Source organism: Hippoglossus stenolepis, chromosome 16 (assembly GCF_022539355.2).
Source record: "Hippoglossus stenolepis isolate QCI-W04-F060 chromosome 16, HSTE1.2, whole genome shotgun sequence".
Lineage (NCBI taxonomy): Eukaryota > Metazoa > Chordata > Actinopteri > Pleuronectiformes > Pleuronectidae > Hippoglossus > Hippoglossus stenolepis.
The window spans coordinates 17,629,748-17,655,891 of record NC_061498.1 but is presented as its reverse complement, the minus strand read 5'-3'; the positions used below and the strand labels follow the sequence as shown (position 1 = coordinate 17,655,891).

At 38.2% G+C, this 26,144-nt stretch overlaps 3 protein-coding genes across 6 annotated transcripts; 1 reads left to right on the top strand and 2 right to left on the bottom strand.

Annotated features, from left to right (window-relative positions):
• Positions 1 to 1,175: 1,175 nt before the first annotated feature.
• Positions 1,176 to 4,213, bottom strand: LOC118122965 (protein NATD1). The gene is made up of 3 exons (XM_035179949.2): positions 3,506 to 4,213; positions 2,380 to 2,498; positions 1,176 to 1,818 (listed from the first exon to the last, which is right to left on the bottom strand). Exons 1-3 carry the CDS (start codon positions 3,645 to 3,647, stop codon positions 1,702 to 1,704), a joined length of 378 nt encoding a protein of 125 aa, XP_035035840.2. The 5' UTR covers positions 3,648 to 4,213; the 3' UTR covers positions 1,176 to 1,701.
• Positions 4,214 to 4,366: 153 nt separating this feature from the next.
• Positions 4,367 to 11,638, bottom strand: dhrs7ca (dehydrogenase/reductase (SDR family) member 7Ca). 3 transcript variants are annotated; one of them, XM_035179946.2, is made up of 8 exons: positions 11,483 to 11,628; positions 8,826 to 8,912; positions 8,144 to 8,321; positions 7,928 to 8,040; positions 7,119 to 7,329; positions 6,477 to 6,569; positions 5,769 to 5,924; positions 4,367 to 4,934 (listed from the first exon to the last, which is right to left on the bottom strand). In XM_035179946.2, the coding sequence occupies exons 3-8, from the start codon at positions 8,304 to 8,306 to the stop codon at positions 4,729 to 4,731; spliced, it is 942 nt and encodes a 313-aa protein (XP_035035837.1). In that variant the 5' UTR covers positions 8,307 to 8,321; positions 8,826 to 8,912; positions 11,483 to 11,628; the 3' UTR covers positions 4,367 to 4,728. The 3 variants fall into 3 exon arrangements, with proteins under 3 accessions (XP_035035837.1, XP_047199724.1, XP_035035836.1); XM_047343768.1 differs by lacking the exon at positions 8,826 to 8,912 and adding an exon at positions 8,940 to 9,021 and having other exon boundaries at positions 11,483 to 11,605; XM_035179945.2 differs by lacking the exon at positions 8,826 to 8,912 and having other exon boundaries at positions 11,483 to 11,638.
• Positions 11,639 to 13,120: 1,482 nt separating this feature from the next.
• LOC118122962 (splicing factor U2AF 65 kDa subunit) lies at positions 13,121 to 25,227 on the top strand. 2 transcript variants are annotated; one of them, XM_035179943.2, is made up of 11 exons: positions 13,121 to 13,405; positions 15,085 to 15,319; positions 16,089 to 16,192; positions 16,956 to 17,107; positions 17,225 to 17,341; positions 17,870 to 18,008; positions 18,120 to 18,199; positions 22,150 to 22,272; positions 22,356 to 22,442; positions 22,778 to 23,031; positions 23,398 to 25,227. In XM_035179943.2, the coding sequence occupies exons 1-11, from the start codon at positions 13,357 to 13,359 to the stop codon at positions 23,627 to 23,629; spliced, it is 1,572 nt and encodes a 523-aa protein (XP_035035834.2). In that variant the 5' UTR covers positions 13,121 to 13,356; the 3' UTR covers positions 23,630 to 25,227. The 2 variants fall into 2 exon arrangements, with proteins under 2 accessions (XP_035035834.2, XP_035035835.1); XM_035179944.2 differs by having other exon boundaries at positions 13,126 to 13,405; positions 22,778 to 23,020.
• The last annotated feature ends 917 nt before the right edge of the window (positions 25,228 to 26,144 follow it).

Here is a 26,144-nt window from a genome sequence, read left to right as displayed (position 1 = left end):
GAAAGAAGACTGAAGGGATATGTTTTTAATGGAGACCGAAATCTGTTGGAATCAAAATTATGCACAAATGATGGACATGTGTTCCAGTATGACTGTTGCTGAAGTTGTCATGACGATGCATAATAAAATGTGAGAGTGCTTCTAACTGCACCGTACGCTGCTGAAAACATCCGAATCCAATTAAAACCTGAAACTCAAGCTCAGTGACGTCCGAGCCTCATGTCACATCCTTGGACTCGCTCCCCTGCAGATGACCTGACGCTGCTGCACCTCGGTCCAACGCGGTTGTGCAGTAACTTCTGCTGCTGTGGCGGCACAAGTAATCTCATTTGGTGGCGAGGAGCCAAGATATACTGTTCTCGCCCAGCATGTGCGGATTTCATCTGAGATTCCAGGCTCATGGTGAAGTCGTAGCTAGGAGGGGAAATTACAGTTTCTTATGAAATTCTTGCAGCTTGTTCCTTCCAGTTGTGATATAATCTGCAGCGAAGCAGCAACTGCTGGCACAAGTTTCACAGAATTCCTATTAACCATTTAGTGGCCTCTCACTGTTAAATCGTTAAAAAGGTTTGCTATTGGTGAACATTTAGGTTATCAACTAAACCGCCTGCAGAGCTATCTCATAGTTCCTATAGTCAGTAGCCTATGTGTGTTTTTAACCACACCAGCAGCACAGCTCTATTGGTCGATCTGTTGGTCGGTTAGTTCACCGCTTTGGTTCTGACTAAATATAATAAATACTACAGGGTGCATTGTTGTGACATTCAGTAAATAATCACGATGCACTTAAAACAACTTCCATGATCCCGACTCACCCACTTGAGACAGTATGGTGTTAGCATTTTCACATTTTGGGTGAAATGTCTTGTGAGTGGTTTCTATCAAATTTGACATATTCATGTTTCCCTCAGGATGTTATTGTTCCTCTGGCTGAAGAGGGCGCTGTTGCTCAGCTGCTTCAGTTGAATGACATGGGCTTGTTTGGTTTCTCTTTCTCCATCCAGGTTATAAAGAATCATCTGGGGCCTTTATTTGGGCATCAGCCAGTCATCCCCATCTCATTCATTGCTGGGGGAGAATGCTGCCATCACACTACTAACTGGTACCACGAAGACTTTGAATCACACATGCATACCTGCTTTGCCTCCCAGTCAAGTATAGGACTGAATATAAGATGCTGTCAAAATCATTATTTTATTTTCAATGGTAAACAAGTTGATAATCAGTTTCATGTTCGCTGATAAACAGATCATGTCCATAAATACATAAAAATTAACACTTTATATCACTATAAAAATAACCCAACATCATCAATATCTACTCATTATACCTGATACTTCAGTGTTTTTTCCCAACAATTAGGAATTAACAAATATTGCTAATAATATATTAAGGATGCATGATTAAAAAGAGAAATCTATTTGATAGTTTCAGATTAACACATCAAAATCAAATTATTAGAAAGCAGCAACTTTCATCTTAACTTCACTCATATCAAATTTATGATTCTTAAAAAATGAGGTAAATTATTCTGTGCCTCAGTTTGATGGGTCTGAACAGGGATCTTGATCATATGAAATTTCATACAATTCCAAAGAAAAACAAATACTTATACAATTATAATGCCTCCATTTGGCCTCTGTAGTGTTGTAAGAGGATATAGTTGATTTGAGGTAGCAGTGGTGGACACATCAGCAGCAGTCAGGGGATGACTAGGTCTTTAAACTGCTGCACCGGGTGCTCCTCAATGTATTTCTTTATGTACCAACAGGAGACACGAGCCTTCAGGTTTTCTTCAACCAGAAAGTCCATGGCAGCCTGTAAATAAAACGTTAAATACTTTAGACCAACACACTCAGTCCGGATCAAACTGAACCATGGCTAAGTTTGTTCACAGCGTGAAAACACTTTTTTGAATTGTTCAGACTTTCAGACGTTGAGACAGCATTCAACAATAGAAGAAGGAAAAGAAGTGGAAGTAGCTCGCAGGATTGCTCGTAGACTTCACCTCCAACTATATTATCTTTTAACAAGGACATTCATTCACATGGATCACTGAGCCTGAAGCTGGTGACGCCGGTAGTAAGACCATAATGAACCAAATGAAACAGTTCATTCATTTTCTCCATTCAAACAGAGACTACCACCTGCTCAACTGACAATACGCCAGATGAGTGTCCATCTACAAACCGATCAATATCAAGTACAGGTAGATGAAACCCATGTAGGTGATGATAACAGGAGGTATATGTATTCAACATTCTTTAGTCCGCTCCCTAAATCACAATGTGAATCCAAAACTAACCAGATCAAATGTTAAAAATGTAACAAAGACACAGAGCTTGGTTCAGACTTTCACGTGTGTCCTGACATTTTTACCTCTGACAGCAGTGCAGCGACACCTTGGCCCCTGAACGTCTCTGGTACAAAGGTCGATATTAGATCCACCTCCTTCTCTCCGGTGAATCTGTAGCTCAGAACTGCACTTTCATGGGCCTCTGTGGATTCAAGACACAAAGTGTATGATACTGGGGTGTTTTACAGATGTGCAGCAGCTGAATGAATTGACCAGTAGTAAGAAGAAACTAAGTTCTCTCAAGTATTCTACTCAAATACAGTTTTGACCTACTTACTTTGACCTACTTACTTTGACCTAGACTTTACTCAAGAAAAGTGAGTAGTACTAATTCACAAATTATTTGCTAGTGAAGAGACATTTACTCTCTTTTATTCAAATAACTGATGTCCAAAGTGGTAACATTTTATATACAAAAATATGTACAATTGTTAATAATAATAATATTAAGAAGAAGAATCATCATCATAATTGTTATGATGATGATGACTCATATTACTGTGTAGTAATTATAATAATTGTTATTACTATGATTATTTTATATATACTGTTGTATATATTTTTATATAAAATGTCACCACTTTGTACTTCAGTTATTTGAATATGAATACTTCTTCACTAGTAGACAATAATAATGATTATTATTATACTTTCTTTTAATCATATCACCACTCCTAAAATGTAACTGGTTTCTCTGTGGAGAGATTAACCCCCCAGCAGAAATATCTTTATTCAGAAGACCCCCTACCATTCCTGTACTACTGTGGACATTTAGGCAGAAATGTGCTGAAATGTGTTACTGTCGGTGATAATACTGACACCGAACTTGTAAGCGACTAAAATCAAATCGTTAAAAACACGTGTCATTGGCATCACCTGTTCCAACAGTTTACCACGATGAAAGAAACTTTAAATCCTCTGTTTTTTTAAGGAAGTTTTGCTGAGCGGATCCTCCATTAGGTGCGGCCCTGCTCGGCCCGTTAATAATGTGGATCGAGTCCAAACAAACAAACCAGGATGTGAGTAATTTCTACAGATGAATGATCAATGAAGAAGAAACGTGCTCCACGGGGCCGCGGGTGGACGCCGGCCTCCCGTACAAGACCTCCCGCCACAGGGTGCGCCAGCCCCGGGTAGAAGCGTCCTTACCGGCCCCGGTGCCCGGAGAGACGGTGAAGCGCTGCCTCGCTCGGTCATGTTCCACCGTCGCCCTGCAGCTGGAGCCTGAGGCGGCGAAGCAGACCGGACCCGAGCGGAGCCGGAGCCGCAGCGAGGAGAGTCTGGAGAACATGTTAAAGGTCGCATGCACAGGAACAGTAGCCCACTGCTGACAGCATGTTGTTGTAGGGGTACAGAGGCGACACCAGAGGGCGCTACATGCTCACCAGACAAGTATTAAGAATTAAGAATACAAATAATAGGATTATCAGCAAAAATATAAATGGAGTCCATGTGATACATTATAAGGAATGAAATATAAATCTAGATTTGTAATTGGTGTCAATTAAATTACATTATGGCTCTGGAAAAATCTCCTCAGAAAACGTACACATTTTATTTAAAAATTATTAGAAGATGTTATTTCTTAATAATTTCTACGTTGATCTGAAAAGTATCTGATCACCAGAAAAAAAGGAAAAATTGAGAGTTAAATATTGACTTGCAGATGAATTCCCTTTAAATTTACCCCCCCCCTCCCCTTTTAAACCCAGTGAATAATTAATCTAGTGGATGAAGTTATGTTCTTCATTCATGCTTAGCCTTATAACCTCTGAATTAAAGTCTTGAGGTTATATTGGTAAACATTCAGAAATAACTGGAAGTGTATCAGCTATAATTATACTTCTAATTATACCAGATTATATTTTTGGCAATAAACTTCTTTGTAAAGTATATATAATAATGATAAATTGGGATTGCCAGAACTATGAAATAAAGCGTTGCCAGTTTTTCTTTCAGCATATGTAATCTTGGTAACAGCAATAAATTGGAAAAAAAAATCATTTTTTCTTCTATATAATACACATGAATACTTTTATTGATACTCATAATTATTTTCATCCAAACACAGGAACAGTTGCAACATTTTTTAAGCAAGTTCCTTACTTCCATGATCATGTTAAGTATGTGAAGCAATACAGTATACAGAGAACTTTCTGATATGTGTAATTGTACATAATATCATTACAACCTAAACTTTTTTTTTAAATACAGGCTACATATTTTTTAAATCATGATTTTACACATAAGTCTGTTTAAGACCAACAATACATTCTTTAAAGTACTTGTTTCTATAATTTCCATTGATTTGTTCCACCTTCACCAGAAACCCTCAGGCCTTAGTCTCCATGTAAACATCACACACCACAGCACTACATCTTCTCAAAGGCAGCAGTGTTCTTCACTCCCGCAGCCATCACGGCGAAGAACACGTTAGGGAAGAAGGATCTGGCGTAGACGGCCACCTTTGGGAGGGAGGGAGCAATTACCACCTCTTTCTTCTTGTTGTTCAACGTCTTGACGATCTCAGCGGCTGCTTCGTCTGGGGAAACGCCGAGGGGTTTCTTAGTGTACAGCACTGCAGAGACAGAGCCAGGACGGTTAAGATAGAAAAAGCAAAATCAGGCAATTAATACATCTTTTAGTCTTTAACGACGTCTCAAAACATATTAAACTTCAAATTATCCAGAGTTTGTTTCATAAATGTGAATTTTTTTCTGAACTTACTTACTGAAGTATTTCAGTGAAATTTTATGTCACTATGTTTTACCACGCTTTATTTATTTAAATGCTGTAGTTAGTTGAAAAGCCTATTCATCCAAATATATGACCAGATTATAAAATATCCATGTTATAGAATAATCAGGGGTTTCCAAACTCTCCTGATCCCCCAAAATAAGCCAGAAGCTTGCGACCCTCAGTATCCGCGGAGGTGGTTGACTCCTATAAATCATATTGATTTGAGCTGGTTTGCAAAGAAAATCAGCAGGGACCTATAAAAACTACCCAACAGTTACTGTGTAAACTTATACTTGACAACATTAAAATGCATCTGATGTTAATTCAGTGAATCAGTAATAATATTCCAATAAAATATATATGCTGCTTTTTGATTTTTATTACATATTGAACATGTTGCTGGTTACTTATCTCTAATGTTTTTGTATTGTTTTTAATTGAATTATTGGCATTTTTTTCCTTGGTAAAATTATATAGAGCGCTGTATACACTCTTTACCGTTAAAGTAAAGTAAAATGTTCAGAGGCGGCCAGAGAGTAAATTCAGCCTAAGTCATCATCCAGGGACAATGAATTTATTTTTCATGGTAGTCCGACCTGTAATTGTAAAGACACTTGTTGATAAATAATGTGTTTGATCATATGTCTGCCTTGTTTCCTTTGATTTTACTCACGTGACCAGAAGGATTTGGAGGAGGCTGCCTCTGTGTTTACAGCCGCGGTGCTGCTGATGAAGGTGTGGTTGATGGTGCTGACGGAGATGCCATACTCTTCCACCTCAGCTCTCAGGCAGTCAAAGAAGGCCTGAACTGCATGTTTGGAGGCTGCATCTGAAAAGGTAGCTCATCTTAATGCCCCAACTACTTACAGGTCACACATTTCAAATCTGGCAAGCAAACACATAAAAAAATCCCAAAAGAGACATAAAACAACCACAGAGATGCAAAACAACCATAAAGACAAACAAAACAACTACAAAGACACAAAACAACCGTAAAGACAAAAGAAACAAGTGCAGAGATGTAAAACAACCACTAAGTTAATTGTTGTTAACTGCTGATTAGCACTTGACGGTGCCGGGAATGTTATTAATTCATCAGGTATTTGGTCATAAACCAAAATATTGGACAAATTGTCATCTTAACCTGAGGGTATAGCGCTTGAAGAAAAGTCTGCGGATCATCAACGTTATTACAGATCATCCTACAGTTCATACAGTTCATTACAGAGGGCAGCATGAATATCCAATTAACAACAGCACTAAAACACTGCAGCACTAATAGCTACCAAGCCATTAGTGTCATTTATTTAATGGAATTCATTCAGTTAAGTTCATCAATTAGTTCAAAACATTTCACTTAAATAGAGAATGGAAGACTCACATGTAGAGCGGAAAGGAACAGCGAGTTTCCCTTGGATACTGTTGATGAGGAGCAGGTGACCAGTTCTTCTGGAGATCATGGAGGGTAGCACACCTGCAGAACGGAAACACAACCAAAGAAATGTGTTAGCACTACTCTAACTCTGCAGCCTGAAATCTTAACCCATACGTTTTTTATCATAGACTCAATTTAAATTTGGATGACATGACAGCTCCCCAAAATTGAAGCCAAAACAATCCTTTTCGCCACCTGGTGGCTGGCTGCAGTAAAGGTTATAAACCCCACGTCCTCCATGTTAGCGGATTGGACATGGACCAAACTAAAAAGTACACATAAAAGTACTGATGCATTTTTTTCTATCGATGGTTGATCGATAAATGTTCAAGTGTGTCTCCGATGAGTTTGATTTTGAAACGTTATGATTGACAGCTGACACTGAATTGTGACCAGTCAACAAAGACCTAAAAATGGCGACTCCACTCCTCGATCAGTACTGCACAGACGGCACTAAATTATGTTTCCAATACAAGATGGCAGCACTCGTACCCAGGTTATTTTTTTCTGCATTATTTTTGTATAATAGGAGAAGGTGGAGATGTGTCGTTCCATCCTTATTCAAAGACTGTGGTTTCTATCCTCTACCTTTAGCCAGTGTGACTGGTCCAAAGTAGTTGTTGTCCATCAGGAGCTTGTCCATCTCCAGCGACACACTGTGTGCAGGTGCTTTGACCTTCATGCTGTTGTTTAGCATGAGAACATCCAGGCAGCCGTAACAGTCCAGGATCTCTTCGATGGCGTCAGGCATACTCTCCATATCCCCAAAATCCAGTAGCACCAGTTTAGGAGGAAACGTCTGAGGAGGAGATGGTGAAGTATCAGCAATGGTAAGGATGTCTGCAGTGATGGAAAGTAATTTCTACAAATCCTACTTGTGTTTTCAGTCTCTTTACTTGAATGTTTACATTTTATGCTGCTTGTTCCTCTACCCCACTTCATTTCAGAGATTTTTACTCCATTATATTAACATTTGTCATTACTTTTCAGAATAACATGTTAGACTGAAAAACATAAGATGAGCATCAAAAATTGAGCATTGATTGCTATTAAACCAGCCATTCATTGAATTTTATAAATGGATATTTTCATAATGTCAAATATTAAACTGTAACCATAGCGATCAGACAAATTTACTATAATAAAGTACAATCTGAAATGTAGAGAAGCATAAAATATGGTACAAGTTCCTCAAAGTGTGTTTGAGTAAATGCACTTAGTTACGTAGTTACCTAGTTACTATCCCTGTATATTGAGAAACAAGTTTATCGGAGCTTTACGTGAAAGATCTGATGACTCTACCACTGTAGGTCTGTGAAGTTAATGTGATCCATTAAGTGTTCAACCAACCCGACCATCAGTCGTGATTGATCGAGTTTCAGTGCTGGTGCACTTACTACAGTGGGGTCTGAGGCGTTCGCCAAATCATCAGCAAGTTCTTCAAGCTTCTCCCAGTTTTTCCCACAGAGGATCAACCTGGCTCCTCCTTTGTGGAACACACCTGTGCATTCTTCATTATGAAAGTCAAAGCGAGTTAAAAACCAGACAGAACAAGTGTGAAATGAGATTTCGATCATAGATACTGCGTTAATTAGAAGGATGCCTGTTGTTACCTTTTCCGAGCCCAGATAAGGCGTCAGATAAAACCACCACCTTATTGCGTACGGACGTTTTTGTCAACAGACCAACAATCCAACCATAGAGGTAGAAAAATCCAGCTGTCAGCACGACAACACAGGGAACTAGGAGAACAGTGGTCGTCCATGTTGGGTCCATCTCTTGGAGAATATCCTGGGGAAAAAAATGTTTTTGGACAATAAATGTGCAAAATTGGACGTAAATATGTATCTTTGTTAATGTGCACACAAAATATTAAAGTGAAAGTTCATTAATTTAGGAAATGCTCACTTTCCAATACCACTACTTCACACCCGTCTATGAAGGTACAGCAAACAGATGGTTAGCTTAGCTTAGCATAAGGACAGGACACAGAGGGAAACAGCTAGCCTGGCTCCCACTGTGAAACTTGTTGACAGATCATTTGCATAGAAGCAAATGTCTTGAAAATGAATTACCATTTTATAGGGACAATTAATTCTAGACAATTTCTTGGCCATTTTAGTTTTCATATTTCAGTTTTTGTTATCTATTTTATTTTACTAATAGTGCTAAGCTAAGCTAGCACATGCCTGTGGCAGCTGCATATTTGCTGCCTTAACCACAAGTGGTGATGTTAGCGTCAGAGTACCTAACAGGTTTATGTTGTTAGAGCAATGTTTAAAGATGTGAACGTACTTTGTAGATGGTAAATGATTTTTCTCTGGTGATGAAGATGAGATGAGATGAGATGTCGGAGAACGTTTTAGGATCTAATGAACGTGACTTAAAGGAAAAAGGAACGTTTCATACCCAGAGGCTCTCCGGCTCTGTTACATTGGATTCCATCTCTCTCTTTACAACCATATTTAAATCTAGATTTATTCTTATAACTCTGAAACAAAAACAGAGAATATATATTGTTTCGAATACATGAAAAGATGAGAACATTCTTAATGTCTTTATATAACATGCAGTACACTTGAGTATTTTGATACATTGGATACATTCCTACAAAAGAACACAAGGTAAAATCACATTCACAATTCATAAAACTGATACTAAGATTTTATTATTTTATTATTATTTTGAACTTAACCACAATTTTAAAAATGTTAAAGGGGACATTGTATGCCCATTTTACCACAAGTTGATATGGTTCCTTGGGGTCTTAATGAAATGTCTGTAACATACTTTGGTCAAAATACCACAAGGATCATTTAAAACAGCACCCTTTTTACCCTGTCTAAAACAGCCCTCCACAGAGTGACCTGTTTTGAGTGCCTGTTCCTTTAAATGCTAGTGAGCCAGCTCCCCCTCCCCCCATGATTTTAAACGATATAAATTACATATTTTATATGATATAAATTATCAAATATGCATCCCATACTTTATTCTCCTCTGTTGTCCTGGAGTTTTAATTTTCCCAATCACATAATTAAATGTCCCCCTCTGCCCATCCACTACAAGCACACAAGCAGACAGACAGAGAGAGAAAGAGAGGGGTGGGGGGGGGCTATGAAGACCATCATTTACCCCCGAACCCCGACATTCAACGGGTACAACAACAAGCGGAGAAAGCGTCCCGTGTGAACAGCCAGGCGGCTGCGCGCTTGGGAACGGCGCTGCGCTGCCTCGCAGCCTCGCTGCGTCCGGTGTAAACCCAGCGTAACGAGTGGGGGGGCTCTGTGTGTGTGTGCCAGTGTTACAGTAGTGCTGAACACTGCGGAAGTCCTCCACACTGCTGGCTGTGTGGCGTTGACACAAATTCCAGCTCACGCATGGGAGAGCGAGCGGTCGCGCCCGAGCAACTGCTGCAGCCTCCCGGTCCCAACGATCCAGACAAATGCCACATGTGAGTGAATCGCGGGCTGACCAGCGGAGAAATGCGAGTCCCGTGTGAACAGCCAGGCGGCTGCGTGCTTGGGAACGGCGCTGCGCTGCCTCGCAGCCTCGCTGCCTCCGGTGTAAACCTGGCGTAACGAGTGTGGGGGGATGAGGTGGGGGGTGGGCCAAGGCCATGTAGGGAGACTTCCAGTGTATTGTGACGACACAATACACAGGAAGCTCATTCCAGTCACTCAAGCATGACGTTTCTGACTTAGAGGAACCATAACAAAACGCGCAAGTGTTTTTTTTCCAGAGTTTTGGGGTTGGTAGACATGCCAGATACCCACATTAAGTAGAAGCACTAACAAAGTGGAATTTGCATGATATGTCCCCTTTAAATTGTCTACATCTAAGTTTCAGCTCAAGGACTTACGAATGTGATCAAACCTCATATACATATACTACAGACACACAACAAATTAACAAAACAATGACAAAAGTACACAAAATGTCAGCACAATTACTAAAAAAGATGCGAAACGACCACAGAGACAAAAAAAAATGATAACAAAAGGAAAAATTACTATTCCATAATTACACAAAGATGCAAAATTACTATAAGAGGACACAAAATGACTTCTGCATAATAAGAGATGCAAAACAAGCACAGACACAAATGACAAAATGACAACACCATCATTTTAAGAAGATGCAAAATGACAATACAATCACAGAGACATGCAACATGATCACGAAAAGATAAAATGACAACTTCATAACAACAAGAGGATCCAAAGTCATTTTTAAACACCCACTAAATTAAAACAGGTGCAAAACAACTTCAAAATCACTACATATAGACCATTAGAAATTGCAAAACAACAAAGAGAGACGCAAAATGCAAAGAATTGTTTCATAGTTGTTAGGAATATCTTTCTGTTTTCGGGTCTTGCTCCTGTATAGAGTTGGTTAGGGGCCTTTTACGTCTGTGTCCAGGGGCCCGTTTTCCTTTCCTCCTCATTGTGTTTGAGCTGCAGATTATTTCACATCATCAAACTTTCCTTCGTATAAATCACTATATGTTACTCCACGGTGCAGTTTTCCTCAGATCATTGAAACCAACACTCACATGTTCTATTTGTGTCCGACAGGGAGTGTGGAGATAAACTTTTGGTTTAGGTTTACCATGCAGAGCACCAGCTGTTTGTCCAAGAAGAGACTTCTAAATATAAAGTGCCCTAGAAATAGATACTGTATCTCTCACAAAGGCTCAGTGTCACAGGGTACTCGTCACAGTTATTTCACAACAAGGTCAAGATATCCACAAACGCAAAAGAAAACAAGAGCACTTTTCATTGCATGCTGCAGCTTTCCTGGCACAAAATGAAATATTAAAACACAGCATCACCCTCAGAAAAATCCTTTCACAGTATCTTGACACTTGGCACATGAAGAGCGATTCGTTTTAAAGTAACAGAGCCATCTGACCTCGATATTACAAGAAATGAAAGACAGCCAGCACTTACTGCGTCTCAGGCCTCTGCAGGTGTCGTTTGATTCCTCTCCTGAGGAGCTGCAGCAGCTCGACTCAGCAGCTCAGTCACAGAGTGCCTCGGACATGACAGCCGCCTGGGCACAGCAATACTTTGGGATTTGAGGTCTTTTAATAGCAGCACAGCTGAGTCAGTTATTTTCCATACATGTTGTCAACATGTAGAATTACAGAGGAGTCGGGGGTTAGGGGGAGTTCCCATCGGCTGCTGTGCAGCTTCCTATAGGTGGAATTAATGATAATTATACACATGTTGTATTGTGAATTTTCAGATTTATGAACAGAAACAAGTTTTACCAGAGTCATGCAGTGGATTGTGTGTTGGATTGTGTTTGACCAAAATGCCGTTGAATACAATTTTGAACACAATATTTCTTGGCGCTAATTCCTCTGTTTCCTACACTTATAGGCTACAGTTTTGCAAATAGGTCTAACCTTTAAGTGAGCTTCATTATTTTAAGTAACAGGAACTGTTGATTAATGAATTGACTTAAAATCAAAAAAGGTATTTTATTTTAAAGCTTTAACTATTTTCTATTTTTTCTTTTTTCTAAGCTGTCTTGACTGGTTCTTGACATCAGAAGCAGTTTGACTCTATAGAGAATATTGAGGAATTTCTCACTGTTTTCTTACATTTTATTACCTAAGTGATCAATCGATTATTGAAGAAAATAATAAGCACACCAATGTTAATCTGTGCCTGTAGTTCTCTGATGCATTTAAACTACTTTGCCTGAAAAATTAAAACAGCATCTAAAAACAACTGAGCTCAGGAAATAATTCAGATCTTAAAATGATAGACCTGTCTGAGCTGATATTAAACATCAGGGCAAAAACTTTCCAGCAAATTGGCAATTTATCAAATCATGTCGACACATAGGTGCAGTGAACCTGGGGCTTGTGTGTAGTTTAACTCCATTGTGCGACAGAGTTTGTGTGTGTGTGTGTGTGTGTGTGTGTGTGTGTGTGTGTGTGTGTGTGTGTGTGTGTGTGTGTGTGTGTGTGTGTGTGTGTGTGTGTGTGTGTGTGTGTGTGTGTGTGTGTGTGTGTGTGTGTGTGTGTGTGTCAAAAATTAAAAGCACGAAAATTCTTCCAATCAAGTTTTACAAAGAAAAAAATCTAAACCGGATGTTGTCCTCATCACAATAACATATTGTTAATATGGACTATAGCGACAGGTTCTGCAGTTTATTTGAAGATTATTTATCATTTCCACCTGGTTTGAGTGTTTTTGTGTCATTGTGTTGTCATCGCAAAATGTGGTCCTAAACATGTTCCGCTGTAGCAGGAACTTTATTATGATTTTTTTGTTGCTGTTATACTAATATATATCCAATTTTCTCCTTTAAACCCACATATAACACGAGATAGAAAAAGTAATACGATTATCGATAGAAAATAGACAAATATTACCATTATTAATATTTAAAAACACACACAAGTGATGAGACTATTGTTATAATGAATTGACAAGTTATACGATTATTAATACATAAAAATAGACAAGTAATGAGATCATTGATGTTATAAGATTATATACACACCTAGTAAAGTTGGTAAAATCGTGCACGGTGATATGATATATTGCACGACATCATGTTTTGTATTCATGTGTGATCTGAACCTTGGTGGAGGTGAGCTCGGGTCACAGTGTTATTTTGAAGGATCACCGGATGCAGTGTGTTTACTGTGTGTGTGTGTGCGTGTGAGTGCGCGCGCGTGTGTCTGGGCTCCGGCAGATGTCAGCGGGTTTTTGCGGCTCTGTCATCGGAGCTGCTCGGTTCATCGCTGCCCCCTCAGACGAGCCGGACCTGCTCCGTCTCTCCACGCATCAAAACATCCGGAGCAATGTCGGATTTCGAGGAATTTGAGAAGCAGCTGAGCCAGAATCGACAAGGTGAGAGTTGGGACCACGGACTGAAAACGGCTGCTTGTCGGCGCTGAAGCGCAGATGTGCTGATTCTTGAATGAATGAATAACGCGTCCTGACAGCGGCTGTGACTCAGCTCCTTTCCCTTTTCATGTCAGCATTAATTCACTGTCTCACCTTCACCCACACTGTCTCCACACAGCCGCCGGCTCCTTTTTACGCACTATTCCAAACGCAGTCCGGTACCGGTGTGGATTTACTGCGCATTCTCCTGCGCGAGACGACAAGATACGAAACTCTATTTACATTTTGCACCTTCTTATAATATCGTGCTCTCCGACAAGGATATTCACGTTGCTAAAAAATGACCTGATGACATTGTATGAATCAATTTCATGTAGCTATTAATTCGGCATCCATTACTAAAGGTTCATTTTCAAATTAATTGCACTTCTCTGTCATCTGCTCAGTGTTTCCTTGTTACAACACATTTGGTCACATTAGACTGCACTTAAAACAAAGTTGATGATGTTGATGGGGAACATTTTTATAAATTTATTATTATTATTATTATTATTATGAATAGTAGGATTTGGATTTGGACCAAATAGTCAGATTGCCAGATTCTATGGTATAATGATGGTATAATCCCTTCTGCTAATATTTAATATCAAAATATTATTTTAAAAATGAATAAAAAAACAGATAAGCAACAAAGTCTACTGTCTATAATAATAGTAACTTTATTTATAGATTTATGTATTCAAGTTTTTTAACACAAAGTACAAAGTGCGGCACAACAGAAAAGAAATGGTTAAAATACAGACGCATACAGAGGGTTTTAAAGCTTCTCATTATTGCATTGATTATTATTATTGTACATAATTAGTAGTAATAATCTTTATGTGTGCAGATTTATTCAAAAGTTAATCTGCAATTAGGAGTCATAGTGCTTCACGTGAAAACACTGAACAGATGACAGATAAATACACATAATAATTCTGTGGGTTGAAGGAAAAATCATATTCTTATTTTTATTTAATAACTTTTGTTATATTTTATTTTGTAACATGTGATGAAAATGTAATATTTTCAGTACTTGGGCTGTTAGTTCGATGAAAAAGTCTTCCTGGGCTTTCGGGAAGTGTGCTAGGCATTTTTATTCCCCTGCTGATATTTTAAAGTATAGGCAATTGATAGAAAGGCAACAAATGATAAGGTAACACACAACACATAGAAGCTCACCAGTGAGAAAAAAATAACCCAAACACTCGTTTAAACCTCGACATTTAATCAAAGCAGAGCTTCCAGGTGCAGGGATCTGATCTATAACGAAATACAGAGTACCTCTTATTGATTTGATAAAAGGTCTCACATCTTGTTCTCTCTGATATTTGCTTTTGCCAAGAAGTGAGGCCACGTTCAACTGTCAAGTTTCTCAAAGAAATATGAAGCAGCTCAACACAGGGGAGACTGAAGGGTGTCAGAGCTTCTCTATCTTTTAGAATAATGTTTAAGTGTTTTAAAACCCAATTAAAAACACATGAATGATAACTATATAAATGAAAATGTTCATCCCCTGAATTGAATATTTGCAGCCCAGTATCCTTTATACAGTAGTACTCACCAGAAAAATCTACATAAATTATAGGCTGACATACAGGCTAGTAAATATTGCTTGCTGCTGTCCTTTAATGATCACACAGAGCGAGAAAGAGAAAGACACAAAAAGAAGAGTCGCAGTGGATCTCCGGTCCGAGGCGACAAACACGGCAGCTGGAGCAAAGACAGAGGGATCAAGGACAGAGGGAGCAAAGACAGAGGGAGCAAAGACAGAGGGAGCAAAGACAGAGGGAGCCGCAGCCGAGAGAAACGAAGCCGGAGCAGGGACAGGAAGAGCCGGGACCGAAGGAGCTCGTCCCGGGACCACAAGAAGCACAGGTCAGCGGCTGAAAGCTGCCTCATGCCGCCCATACAGCAGCAGCAGCAGCAGCAGAATCACAGAGTTGCAGATGCACCAGGCAGGATTTTAATGGGGAAAATACACCTGTCTCAACATGAATCACACACTGGGTCCATCTATTATTTACTGAGACTCAAATACTGTGTGTACCTATACTGTGTACTATAAGTCCATGTACTATGTTCCTCAGTAAAAGTAGTTCTTATTAAACCTTTGTCACTGCAGACTTATAGAAGACCTCATAGAAAGGGGACCACAGGTGAAACTCATGCTCACTAATTTTTTATCACTTGGGGGCCGCAGAAACACAATCTATCCAACACTAATATCACCTTTTAAGCACTTTTTCTTTATTTACACTTCCTCCCTCTGTTGTATCGCTATGTTTTGTCTTCACCACTGCCTGAGGGAAATATCCGGGTCTTGAGCTGCTAAATGCTCCAGAACTCTGTGTCTGTCACACACTGGACTTTAAACTGAACCATGAGAGCTTTAAGAGTAAACCAAAACAATAAAGCCATACTGGGATTCTGAAGCTGAAGGAGCTTTGGAATTCAGCCTTCGTTAATTATCCTTCTAAAATTCTTCTAAAAATATCATGTTTAAAACAGATAAACAGTAATGGCTGTCAAATACATTGGAAATGTATTTGGATTTGTGATTTGGACATAGTGTATAACTTTTCTTGGTGGACAAATGCACATAAACTGACTGCTGACTTCTGTTATTTCATCCTTTTGTGTCCAGTCACTCTCCAAGGCGAACAAGGAAGAAAAAGACCTGCAAATACTGGGACGTGCCTCCTCCTGGCTTTGAACACATCACACCAATGCAATATAAAGCTATGCAAGGTACTTCACATGTTCTCTTTGCTTGTTCAGTTGAGTCAGATGTATTCAGAGCTACACCTACCAGCACTTCTCTTAGGGGCTTGCATACATTAATGTTATTTTAAGCTTGTGGGAAGAGCTGAACAAGTCTCTAGTCCTGATTCTAAACGGGGAAAGTTTTTATACATTCAATTTTTTATTTTTTGCTTGTGTGGTTTTCTTTCTACATATTTTGGAGCATGGCTAGAAGGGAGCCTGTGATCTAAGAATTGTATTGCCAGCGACAGATGTATGTAATTGTTGTGCACAAGTCTTGAATTTGTGTCAAACTTTATATACGTTCTGGCAGTAATAACTAAAGTCGGAACAAAACACAAATTTAATATATATTTTTTGATTCATTTTGACTTATACTCACTGAAGATATTATTATATCCACTGTCCATCATGAATACAAGTTAATTAATCCACTTAGAAATCAATGAAAAAAGATGTAATTGCTACAATTTTATCGCTAATATCGCTAAAATGTTATTGCTACTATCATTACAATGTTATCACTACTATTGCTATAATGTTATGTGCTATGGCTACAATGTTATTGCTGCTATTGCTACAATGCTATCAGTACGATCTCTACATTATTATCGTCACATTTTATATGCATCATCTAGTCACCACAAAAAACTGTTAAAAACAATGAAAATAAATAATACTATAAAATAAAAGGGGTTAAAGGTTGTAGAAGGTAACTGTTCTGCTCTCTGTTTCATTTTTTCCTCAGCGGCCGGGCAGATACCGACAATTGCTCTGCTGGCAACATCCACCACCACTGGAGTGGCTGCAGCACCGACACAAGTGCCCCTAGTTGGGAGTCAGATGACAAGACAAGCCAGACGCCTCTATGTTGGAAATATTCCCTTTGGGGTGACTGAGGTAAAGTCTCCAGTTACTCTTCTTTTATCTCCAATGACTGTGATGTTTTTACCCAACACAGATATCTTCATGTCGCATGGAGTCCCGTCACGTTGTCTATGTTTTCTTTCTTCGCAGGAGTCCATGGCCGAGTTCTTTAATGCTCAGATGCGACTCGCAGGCCTTTCACAAGCTCCAAGTAACCCTGTACTCGCTGTGCAGATTAATCAGGATAAAAACTTTGCTTTCCTTGAGGTTCGTGTTTCTGACACAAAAAAAAAACTAGACTCTCATAGAAATCCAATGAAAAACCAAAACAACAAGTATATTCTGTGTATAAGCTGACTTTCTTCCACCGCTGTCTAATTATCAATTTCAATTATTCCAATTATTTTCTCTATGAGTAAAGATTTTGTTTGTGTGCCGCTTATGTATTGTTGTGTACTTCACCTCTTGCTCACATACAAACTAACGGACAGGGGCGAAAAACATAACCTCCATGATGGGGGGGATAATAAAGTTTATCCATTTAACACTTGTCAGAACCATATGCTACATCAATGGTCTACAAATCTAAACTAACTTGCAAACAAACAAACACACATGCATACAAAGTGTATTCATCTCTAAAATAAACGTGTGACAGTAACTGAGACTTGCTGATGCTGCAAAAAGTTATTCTCTTTCCTGCCTCTTTCACACGATATTACAAGTTTGCATCGTGTCACTGTGAGGAACCTTTGCAGCAGAAGTCTCAAAGCATTGTTTGTTCTTTATTCCTAGTTCCGGTCGGTAGACGAGACGACGCAGGCCATGGCCTTCGATGGAATCATTTTCCAGGGTCAGTCTCTGAAGATTAGACGACCTCACGACTATCGACCTTTACCAGGTATCTCAGAGCAGCCAGCGTTCCATGTCCCAGGTTTGTTCCCGATGGCTTTTTTTCCCCAGCCTGCAGTAATAACAAGTTCTGTTATGGGATGTAGAGAACTTTAAATGGAGTTTTAACCTTTACTTTCTTCCCTCTGTTTAGGTGTCGTCTCCACTGTCGTTCCTGATTCCCCCCATAAACTGTTTATTGGAGGCCTGCCCAACTATCTAAACGACGACCAGGTATTGAACTGAAAACTGACTGAACTGGTGAACTCATGTTTCCTCTTTTTATTTTCTCTCACTTGCTGAATTTTCTTTTGTCACACTGAAACAAGCACAAAATATGTTTTTTTTATTTCTTTATGACCTGAAAAACCAAAACTATGTTGTGGTTACAAGCAAACATGCGAAACAAGTCAGATTATTGAATCAAAAATAATAGTATTAATGCAAAAACATAATAATTTAACACAGAATAAGGAAAACAGATAGGGCTTACTAATTAATGACTTGTTTATGTGAATATGTTTCCTATATTGTAAAATACTCACAATGGACGACTTCTACAGATAAACAAGCTATTTTTCAAAATAAATCTCAATAACACAGATCAGATCTTACATGAATATTAAAATAAGGCTTTTTGTGACTTGATTATCTGAGTAAACCTGCCTCATGTTAAGCTACTCATTTATTAAAGGTAAGAAAAGTCCAGTAAATTCACATGAGAGGTCGATAAACTGATATATAGTTATTTCTGTGTGGTATTTAGGCCTGAATGTTTCATTGTCAAAGAAAAAGTCCACCTTAAAGAAATCCTCTGTAAAATGTCATAACAGTGATATAATTATATTTCTTAATTGTATTCAGTGAAAATGTTATTGAAGCAAAAAAATGATAATAAGTTTATCAGTGTAAAAATCTTGATTATCAATCACTAAGGTGATTATTACCACAAACAGTGTTTTTTATTACTTATTATACTTTATTATTATCACGAAGATATACTTATTGGCAGATTAATCAGCTGTGGAAGTAATCCATAATTGCAGACCTGAGTTATTGTATAAACAGTTTATACAAAGTTTGTCAAATCTAATCGAGCTCAGACATTTTATTGTGATATTTATTTTTATTTTATTGACTAAATGACTGACAGATCAAGTGATACCATAAATACCATAAATACCATAAAAATATCAATAGAGAAAAAAATTATTGCCAGTAGGGGGAGTCAGACCAGTTTGATCAATCAGTCCATGTCAGGTAAACCTTTACAGCTTTACTTGTCCAGCAGAGGGTAGATTTTCTGAATGTAAAATGTCTCATTCAATACATATCTCAGATCCAATTATAAAAAAGTTTTCAGTCTAGATTTTAATCTACGAAAAAAAAGGACTATTGACTATAGACCGTAAATAAAGATGGACGACGCATTTCGACTTCCTTCCACTGTACAAAAATGAAACCAAAATATCCTTTATACAGGTGTCGCCATCTTGTTCGTGGAGTGAAGCCTGCTTAGTATCGCACTCAACCAACCAGTCTCAGCTGTCAATCACGTCTCAGCCCTTTTATTTCATCAAATAATTCATTCAAACCGAACCATCTTTAAGAAAAAAAATATGTTATGCGTACTTTGACTTTTAATTTAGTCCACGTCCCATCTGCTAACATGGGGGAGGCACTGTTTATGACCTGAACTGCAGCCAGCCCCCAGGTGATGTTTTGGCTTAATTTTTGGAAGCTGTCATGTCGTCCATCTTTATATACAGTTTATGCTATTGACCAATATAATATCAGTTTTAGCCTAAAAAATCCTCATCTAATCAATTCTACTCTGCACCTACTTTGAACAAGCATAGTCTCTGTCAGTGGTGGTTATTGAAATGCATTATGGGTCACAGGGTCACAGGCAGTATGAGAGAAAGGGGATGCAACATAATGTTATCAAACAAATCCATAAATACAGTGTACATTGGAAATTGATCCAAATTAAAAGTACAAGAGAACTTGAGGTTGGACTTTTTCATTTGAGAATATGAACATTTACAGTGAATATTTGCTGACAAGTTAAAAGACTTGGAAACTTCTGCAGAAGAATCAGTTTGACAGTCGAGCTCCATCGTGTATTACACAGTGAATTTAATTCTAACTGTCACTTCTCTCTCATTAACTCTTAATTAGTTTACAGAGCACATGTTGCCTGATGTATATATTCACTAACTTATTATTATTTTTTGAATACTTGCAGTCACTTCCACTGCGTTGATACTCACAGCTCTTTCATTTTTGTTCCCCCCACTTTGTCCCCAGCTAGGGGCCTGTAAGATCGTTAAGTCTGCGCTCATAATTTGTTCAGTAGTACTCATCTACTGCTGCCATGCCAACATGTAACACAAGGCAAGTAAGACATTCTGGTCCTCACACGGATACACTTCGAGCCAGCAGGCTCCCTTACTGGCTACTTGTTTTCTCCCATCATGCTTTTGGAGCGCGTTTAGGACCCCGGGGATGTAGTTGTTGGTGGTGGTTACTTTTGATGGGGTGGGGGTGTATTCATTTTTAAATGTAAAGGTAAGACTGTACGACTGTTCTGATGCAGTCACAAAGTCAGTTTTTAAACTACTTGTGTTGAGTTTGTCTTTTCAACATTAAACGTCTCAGTTTGTTCTCATATTATATCTCTGAATATGAGACGATTATCTGTTTATTCTATTCATGTGTAAAACTTGGAATAAATTAGAGCTGAAACAATGAGTCAGTTAATGAAAAAGTCAATCAATGTAAAATTAAAGCAACACTATGCAACTTTTTTATCTTAAACCAGCAACTTGATCAAAATGAGTTCAATGGTTCACTGACTTGAAATAGTGAGAATGTTTCCCATTTCATTCCCACTCCTCACCCTGAATGTATTTTTTCTATGTAACTCTGGTGAGTGGGTACAATCTCCTGCGATAGTCTCAGCTTCAAATGTCAGAATCAGGTCCAGCATAATGCTGAACTGTAGATCAGTTAAAAGACTTTAAAGTAATTAAAAACCAGCGTTTATCTCTAATATTCAGTGGGGAAACTTTTCAAATGTGAAGAAATAAACACAGAGTTTGGTTTCTCCTCCAGGCAGCCCGGGGCCATTGGTAAAATGAGTTATTCATTCAGTGAATGGAACTACGTAGACAATGCTCCACTCAACACATTGATAGAATTCATGAAAACCATTTCATTGTTCAGACAAAGAGCCTCATAGAATAAAAAAATTAAAATTCTATCCGCTTGACCATTGTTTTACAAAATATCTCCATCCAGACAAGAACAAAAAAACGACTAAACGCTCAAACAAGTATGCTGGCCCAGTAGGTGGCGATAAAGTGATACGTCAAATACCAGAGAAGAACTGCTAACCAAACGTTGAGAAACCGGTATATAACCGCTATGCTCTGTTTTACATATTCACATGAATACACAGAATCTGCACCTAAAAATCTCAGTTTTAGTGACTTTAAACGTTGTCTGCATGTGGACGAGATCGAGGCCCAGAGGAAAAGTTTCATAAAAAGGAGCTAAATCCCCACATGCGGGTGATGTTGCTCAGTAAAAGTTACATAGTGTTGCTTTAACTGACAACAATTCTTATAATTGATTTAAAGTCTTTTAACAAGCAAATTTACCTATTCCAACTTCTCAGATGTGATCTTTGTTGGTTTCTTAATAAACATAATAAACTGTGGATCTTTGGGTGTCAGACCACCGCTTCGACATTATAAGGAATTTGAATTGCAGTTGTAAGGGGCATCCTTTAAATACAGACAACACAATGAATAATCCAGGAAAACTAAAAAATCTGCTGGTTGATAATTACAAAAGTCATTAGTTGCAACTTAATTTTTTTCGTCAGGAGTTCATTCTGTTAAACTCAGACCTCGAAAGACAGTTATAAACCCTTGTTATTCCTCTGGTTCTTTTTAGAAATTAGCCTTATGATGCAAAATCTAATAAATGTAATCTTGTATTTAATCACACACATTTTGTTAAGTGTCAGACACAGTGCAGGTTATATTTTCAGTCCATTCCCTGTTATTTAATTTTGAGTATCAAATGGACATTTAGAATTCATTCTGTCATATAAAATATTATGGTGACTATGACTTATCAGTCTCATATGTTGCTGTCTGACTCTTTTTGTGCAGGTGAAGGAGCTCTTGACTTCATTCGGGCCCCTCAAAGCGTTCAATCTCGTGAAGGACAGTGCCACGTCACTGTCAAAAGGTTACGCCTTTTGTGAATATGTCGACATCAGCGCCACTGATCAGGTAACGAGGGTGTGGGGCTTCTCTGAGCTCATTAACTGTGAAGTTGAGCTGCTGCCCAGAAGCCTCTGTGTGTTCTCTATCAGGCCGTCGCCGGGCTCAATGGAATGCAGCTGGGAGACAAAAAGCTGATCGTCCAAAGGGCGAGTGTCGGAGCTAAAAACGCCAACCCTGTGAGTGATATATATATATTTTATTTTTCACACATTGGCTTTTTTGTCTGTGACTATTCAAAATGTCCTAGGTTGAAAAAAGTAAAGAAAGCTTGACTGTTATTGGATTTGCTGCCTCCACTATGTATCTTACAGACAGTAATGTCACAATCGCAGGTGGCGAAAGTGAAAGGTCAAAGGAGAAATTACTACTTCTACTATATTAATGTTAATTCACTCCACTAAAGATTCAATGTTTTCTGGGGAAAAATGAATTTAGTATGAGACTGAGTGTGGACTATAATGCTGTTATTCGTCTGAGCTGAATATGTGTATGTCTCTTCCTTCACCCGCAGACCTCCATCATAGAGACCCCAGTGACCCTGCAGGTGCCGGGGCTCCAGAGGCTGCAGAACTCTGGGTTGCCCACGGAGGTGCTGTGCCTTCTCAACATGGTGATGCCCGAGGAGCTGGTGGACGACGAAGACTACGAGGAGATCCTGGAAGACATCCGCGAGGAGTGCTGCAAGTACGGCAGCGTCCACTCCATCGAGATTCCCCGACCTGTCGACGGTGTGGAAGTCCCCGGCTGTGGAAAGGTCAGACCTGTGTTAGTACAAATATTTTAAATTTTTAGTTAAGACTTTGCCATCTCCAGGACATGTGGATCATTGTCAGTTTGTCTGTTTGGATTTTGTAAAACTACTGAACTGGTTTCCATGAAACTTGCTGAAATGATGTGACAGGGGACAAGAGAAAACTTTTTTGACCCCTTTCTTTGACATTTTCACGGATTTCCCACAGAATAATTCATGGTCTTTGATTTAAAAGAACAGGCACATTTAGGTGACCGATATCTATGAGTGTGTGAAATTTCATTGGATTTTCAGGAGACTGTTCTACTAAGTGACATTCTAGTATCTTCATACATCTGAAGTCGTGCTCTGATCCTCGTACCTGTTGATTTTAATTTCAGATCTTTGTGGAGTACGTCTCTGCTGCAGACTGTCAGAAAGCCATGCAAGCCCTCACCGGCCGCAAGTTTGCCAACAGAGTGGTTGTCACCAAATACTACGACCCTGACATGTATCACAAACACGAGTTTTAAAGCACAGGCAAGTCTGACCGAGCATATCCATCCTCCTTTCGTAAATTTCGGTTCCTTTACTCTGAATGATGTGAATGTGTCCATAGAGACTGGACCTTGAAAATACATTTTATTACATCTTCTACTCAACAAACTGCAGTTTGTTTCTTCAGTCCTGAATATTTAACTTCCAGCTTTAGCCTAATACCCCTGCAGTGAACTGAACTCATCCTGAATTCAAAAAAATCTAATCGTCTACGTTACATTTGCAGTAGAATGAATGTGACATGTATGACATGTAAACCTGAACTAATACTGCCTGACGATGCCAGAGTCGCTGTCTATCAAGTATGCACTATATGAGAAGAAAAAAATTCCCTCCTGAGCACAAACATTTATTTCTCTTTTAGAGCCAGACTTGAGAAGTCATCCTAATGTTAATTGTGAGGTTATGATAATTTTCTTTTATTCATTTTGTAAAATGCATTATTTTCCTCTTTACATGATATATTAATGCTCCTTAAACATATATGTTGCTGTTACCTGTGCTCACATACTTACATAGACCAAATGTCGACTTGTCCAAAGTGAGAAGAAACAGCCTCAAAGGTCATTTTGTAAATACAAAACATTAAAATCTAAACATAATAAATAATATATATAACTTTGCACACTGGAAGCTATTTCAGTTAGAAAACTACACTAATAAAATATGAATCGTAATATTTGAAAAGACTTTATCTAACACTGTTGACTGTTTTTAAACCCCTCCCCCAAACAGTGATTGTCCAATCACAACTTATCTACCATAACAACAAGCGAAGGCTATATAAATGCTAAGTACATGTTTTATTCTAACTCACTACAGTCATTTGTGCTGTAGCTTTTATGTCACAAAGAATCACAATTAGCTGTTTTGTTTTAACCCACTGTATGGTAACTGGTCCTGGGTGCTTAACTAATCACAGTGGGTAGTCGTTTTTCAACCAATTCATGAGGCAGTGTTGATGTTAGCTTAACTAGTTTGCTAGCTGCTGCTGAAAAAAATCTGACAGTCACAGTTTCAACCAAAAGAAACTGGCTGAATAATTATTAGCTGCTTTTGTCCACGTCTGTCTTAAATCAATGAGCCTCTGCAAGCAGAGTATTTAAACTGTGAATCTGCCACATTATCATAGTATCTAAGGAGGGCGGTGCTTCATGTGAGACCGAAAAGTTGAACTCTCACAGAAAAAGTAAGGGGGTGGGGGTTAAAAAGAGTTGATAGTGTCTCTTGAACCAGCAATAGTCAGTTTGTTGTCAAACTGAGATAACAAATTTGTCTTCATGGCCTCATTTCAACAATACAATATATATGCATTTTGTAATGCACCTTTAAGTTTTGTAGATAGCATAGTAAATACATTTTTAAGCTTTAGTCTTTATGTGCGGTTTTGCACCTGTTGAAGAAAATAGATTAAATTAAAGCATAATTTATTATGAAATATTAGTCTGCTTAATAAAATACACTATCCATACAAATACATGATGACTTGGTTTACAGCAACCTATCTGCTCTGTTTTAAAGTAAACTATGTTTTCATGTAATTAACAGATCATATCAAAATATAATAAAAACTACCGTATTTTATACATTTTTGGATGACCAGAAATTTTAAATCCTTTTTGTTTGTACGATCCCTGCCACTGCCACTGCCTTGAATAAATGTGTGCATCCACTGTCAGCCTGTTTGTGTCATATTATTCTAACTCGTTTTGTTTTACTTTTGACATTAAATTAGTCAAAGGTATTCGTCATGGTTCTTGCAATTCTTTTTTTTTTTTTTCAGATCTAGCATTCTTTTGTCTGAATTAAAACAAGACAAACTTGGTAACAATGTAGTGCATTTTAGGCAAACAATAACTTTTACCCCTATGAATGCTGTTTTGTTTTTAATGAGACTTTGTGTTGTATAAAATATAAGACACAGGCCTTTTTGTTTGTTTGTGGTTTTGTTTGTGTGTTGAGGTGGGGGAGTTAACTGTTAAACCTGTTTGTTTAATTTTTAAATAAAAAAAATTTGGTTTGTTTTTCTGTTAGTGTTGGACAGAATAAAATAAAATAAAATAAATTATCATGTAGTTTTATTTGAACGTATATGAGTATTCACTTCCCTCCAGTGGTCACAGTGAAGAACTGCACCTTCATAAAATTCGAAATAATAATGATTAATACTTGATATAATTCTATTAATTCCTCATAATATTAGGAGAAAGTTATTGTAGCCTAACTGTTGCTTCTTTTTGGAAATTAATGTGTTAGCACAGTGATTATGAACCTGATTTTCAATAAAAAATGTCAAAGGAGAAACAGTTACAATATTTCAATAGCTGAGTATCTTTTGTTTTTGTGTTTTTAATTAGGCATTCAGTTCAGAAAAATGCAGTACATGTATTAAAGTATTCATGTTTTTAATCATCTCAGTCATAATTCACACCTCCCTAAATTAACCCCTATAATACATGACCATGACGATCTGTTGGCTTCATATGCTTTTACTTGTTTCTTATACCGCCTATATATTTACATAACAGATACATTAACTGTTATATAAAATGAATAACTAATAGACTTTTATTTTGTAGGTTGTAGCTGG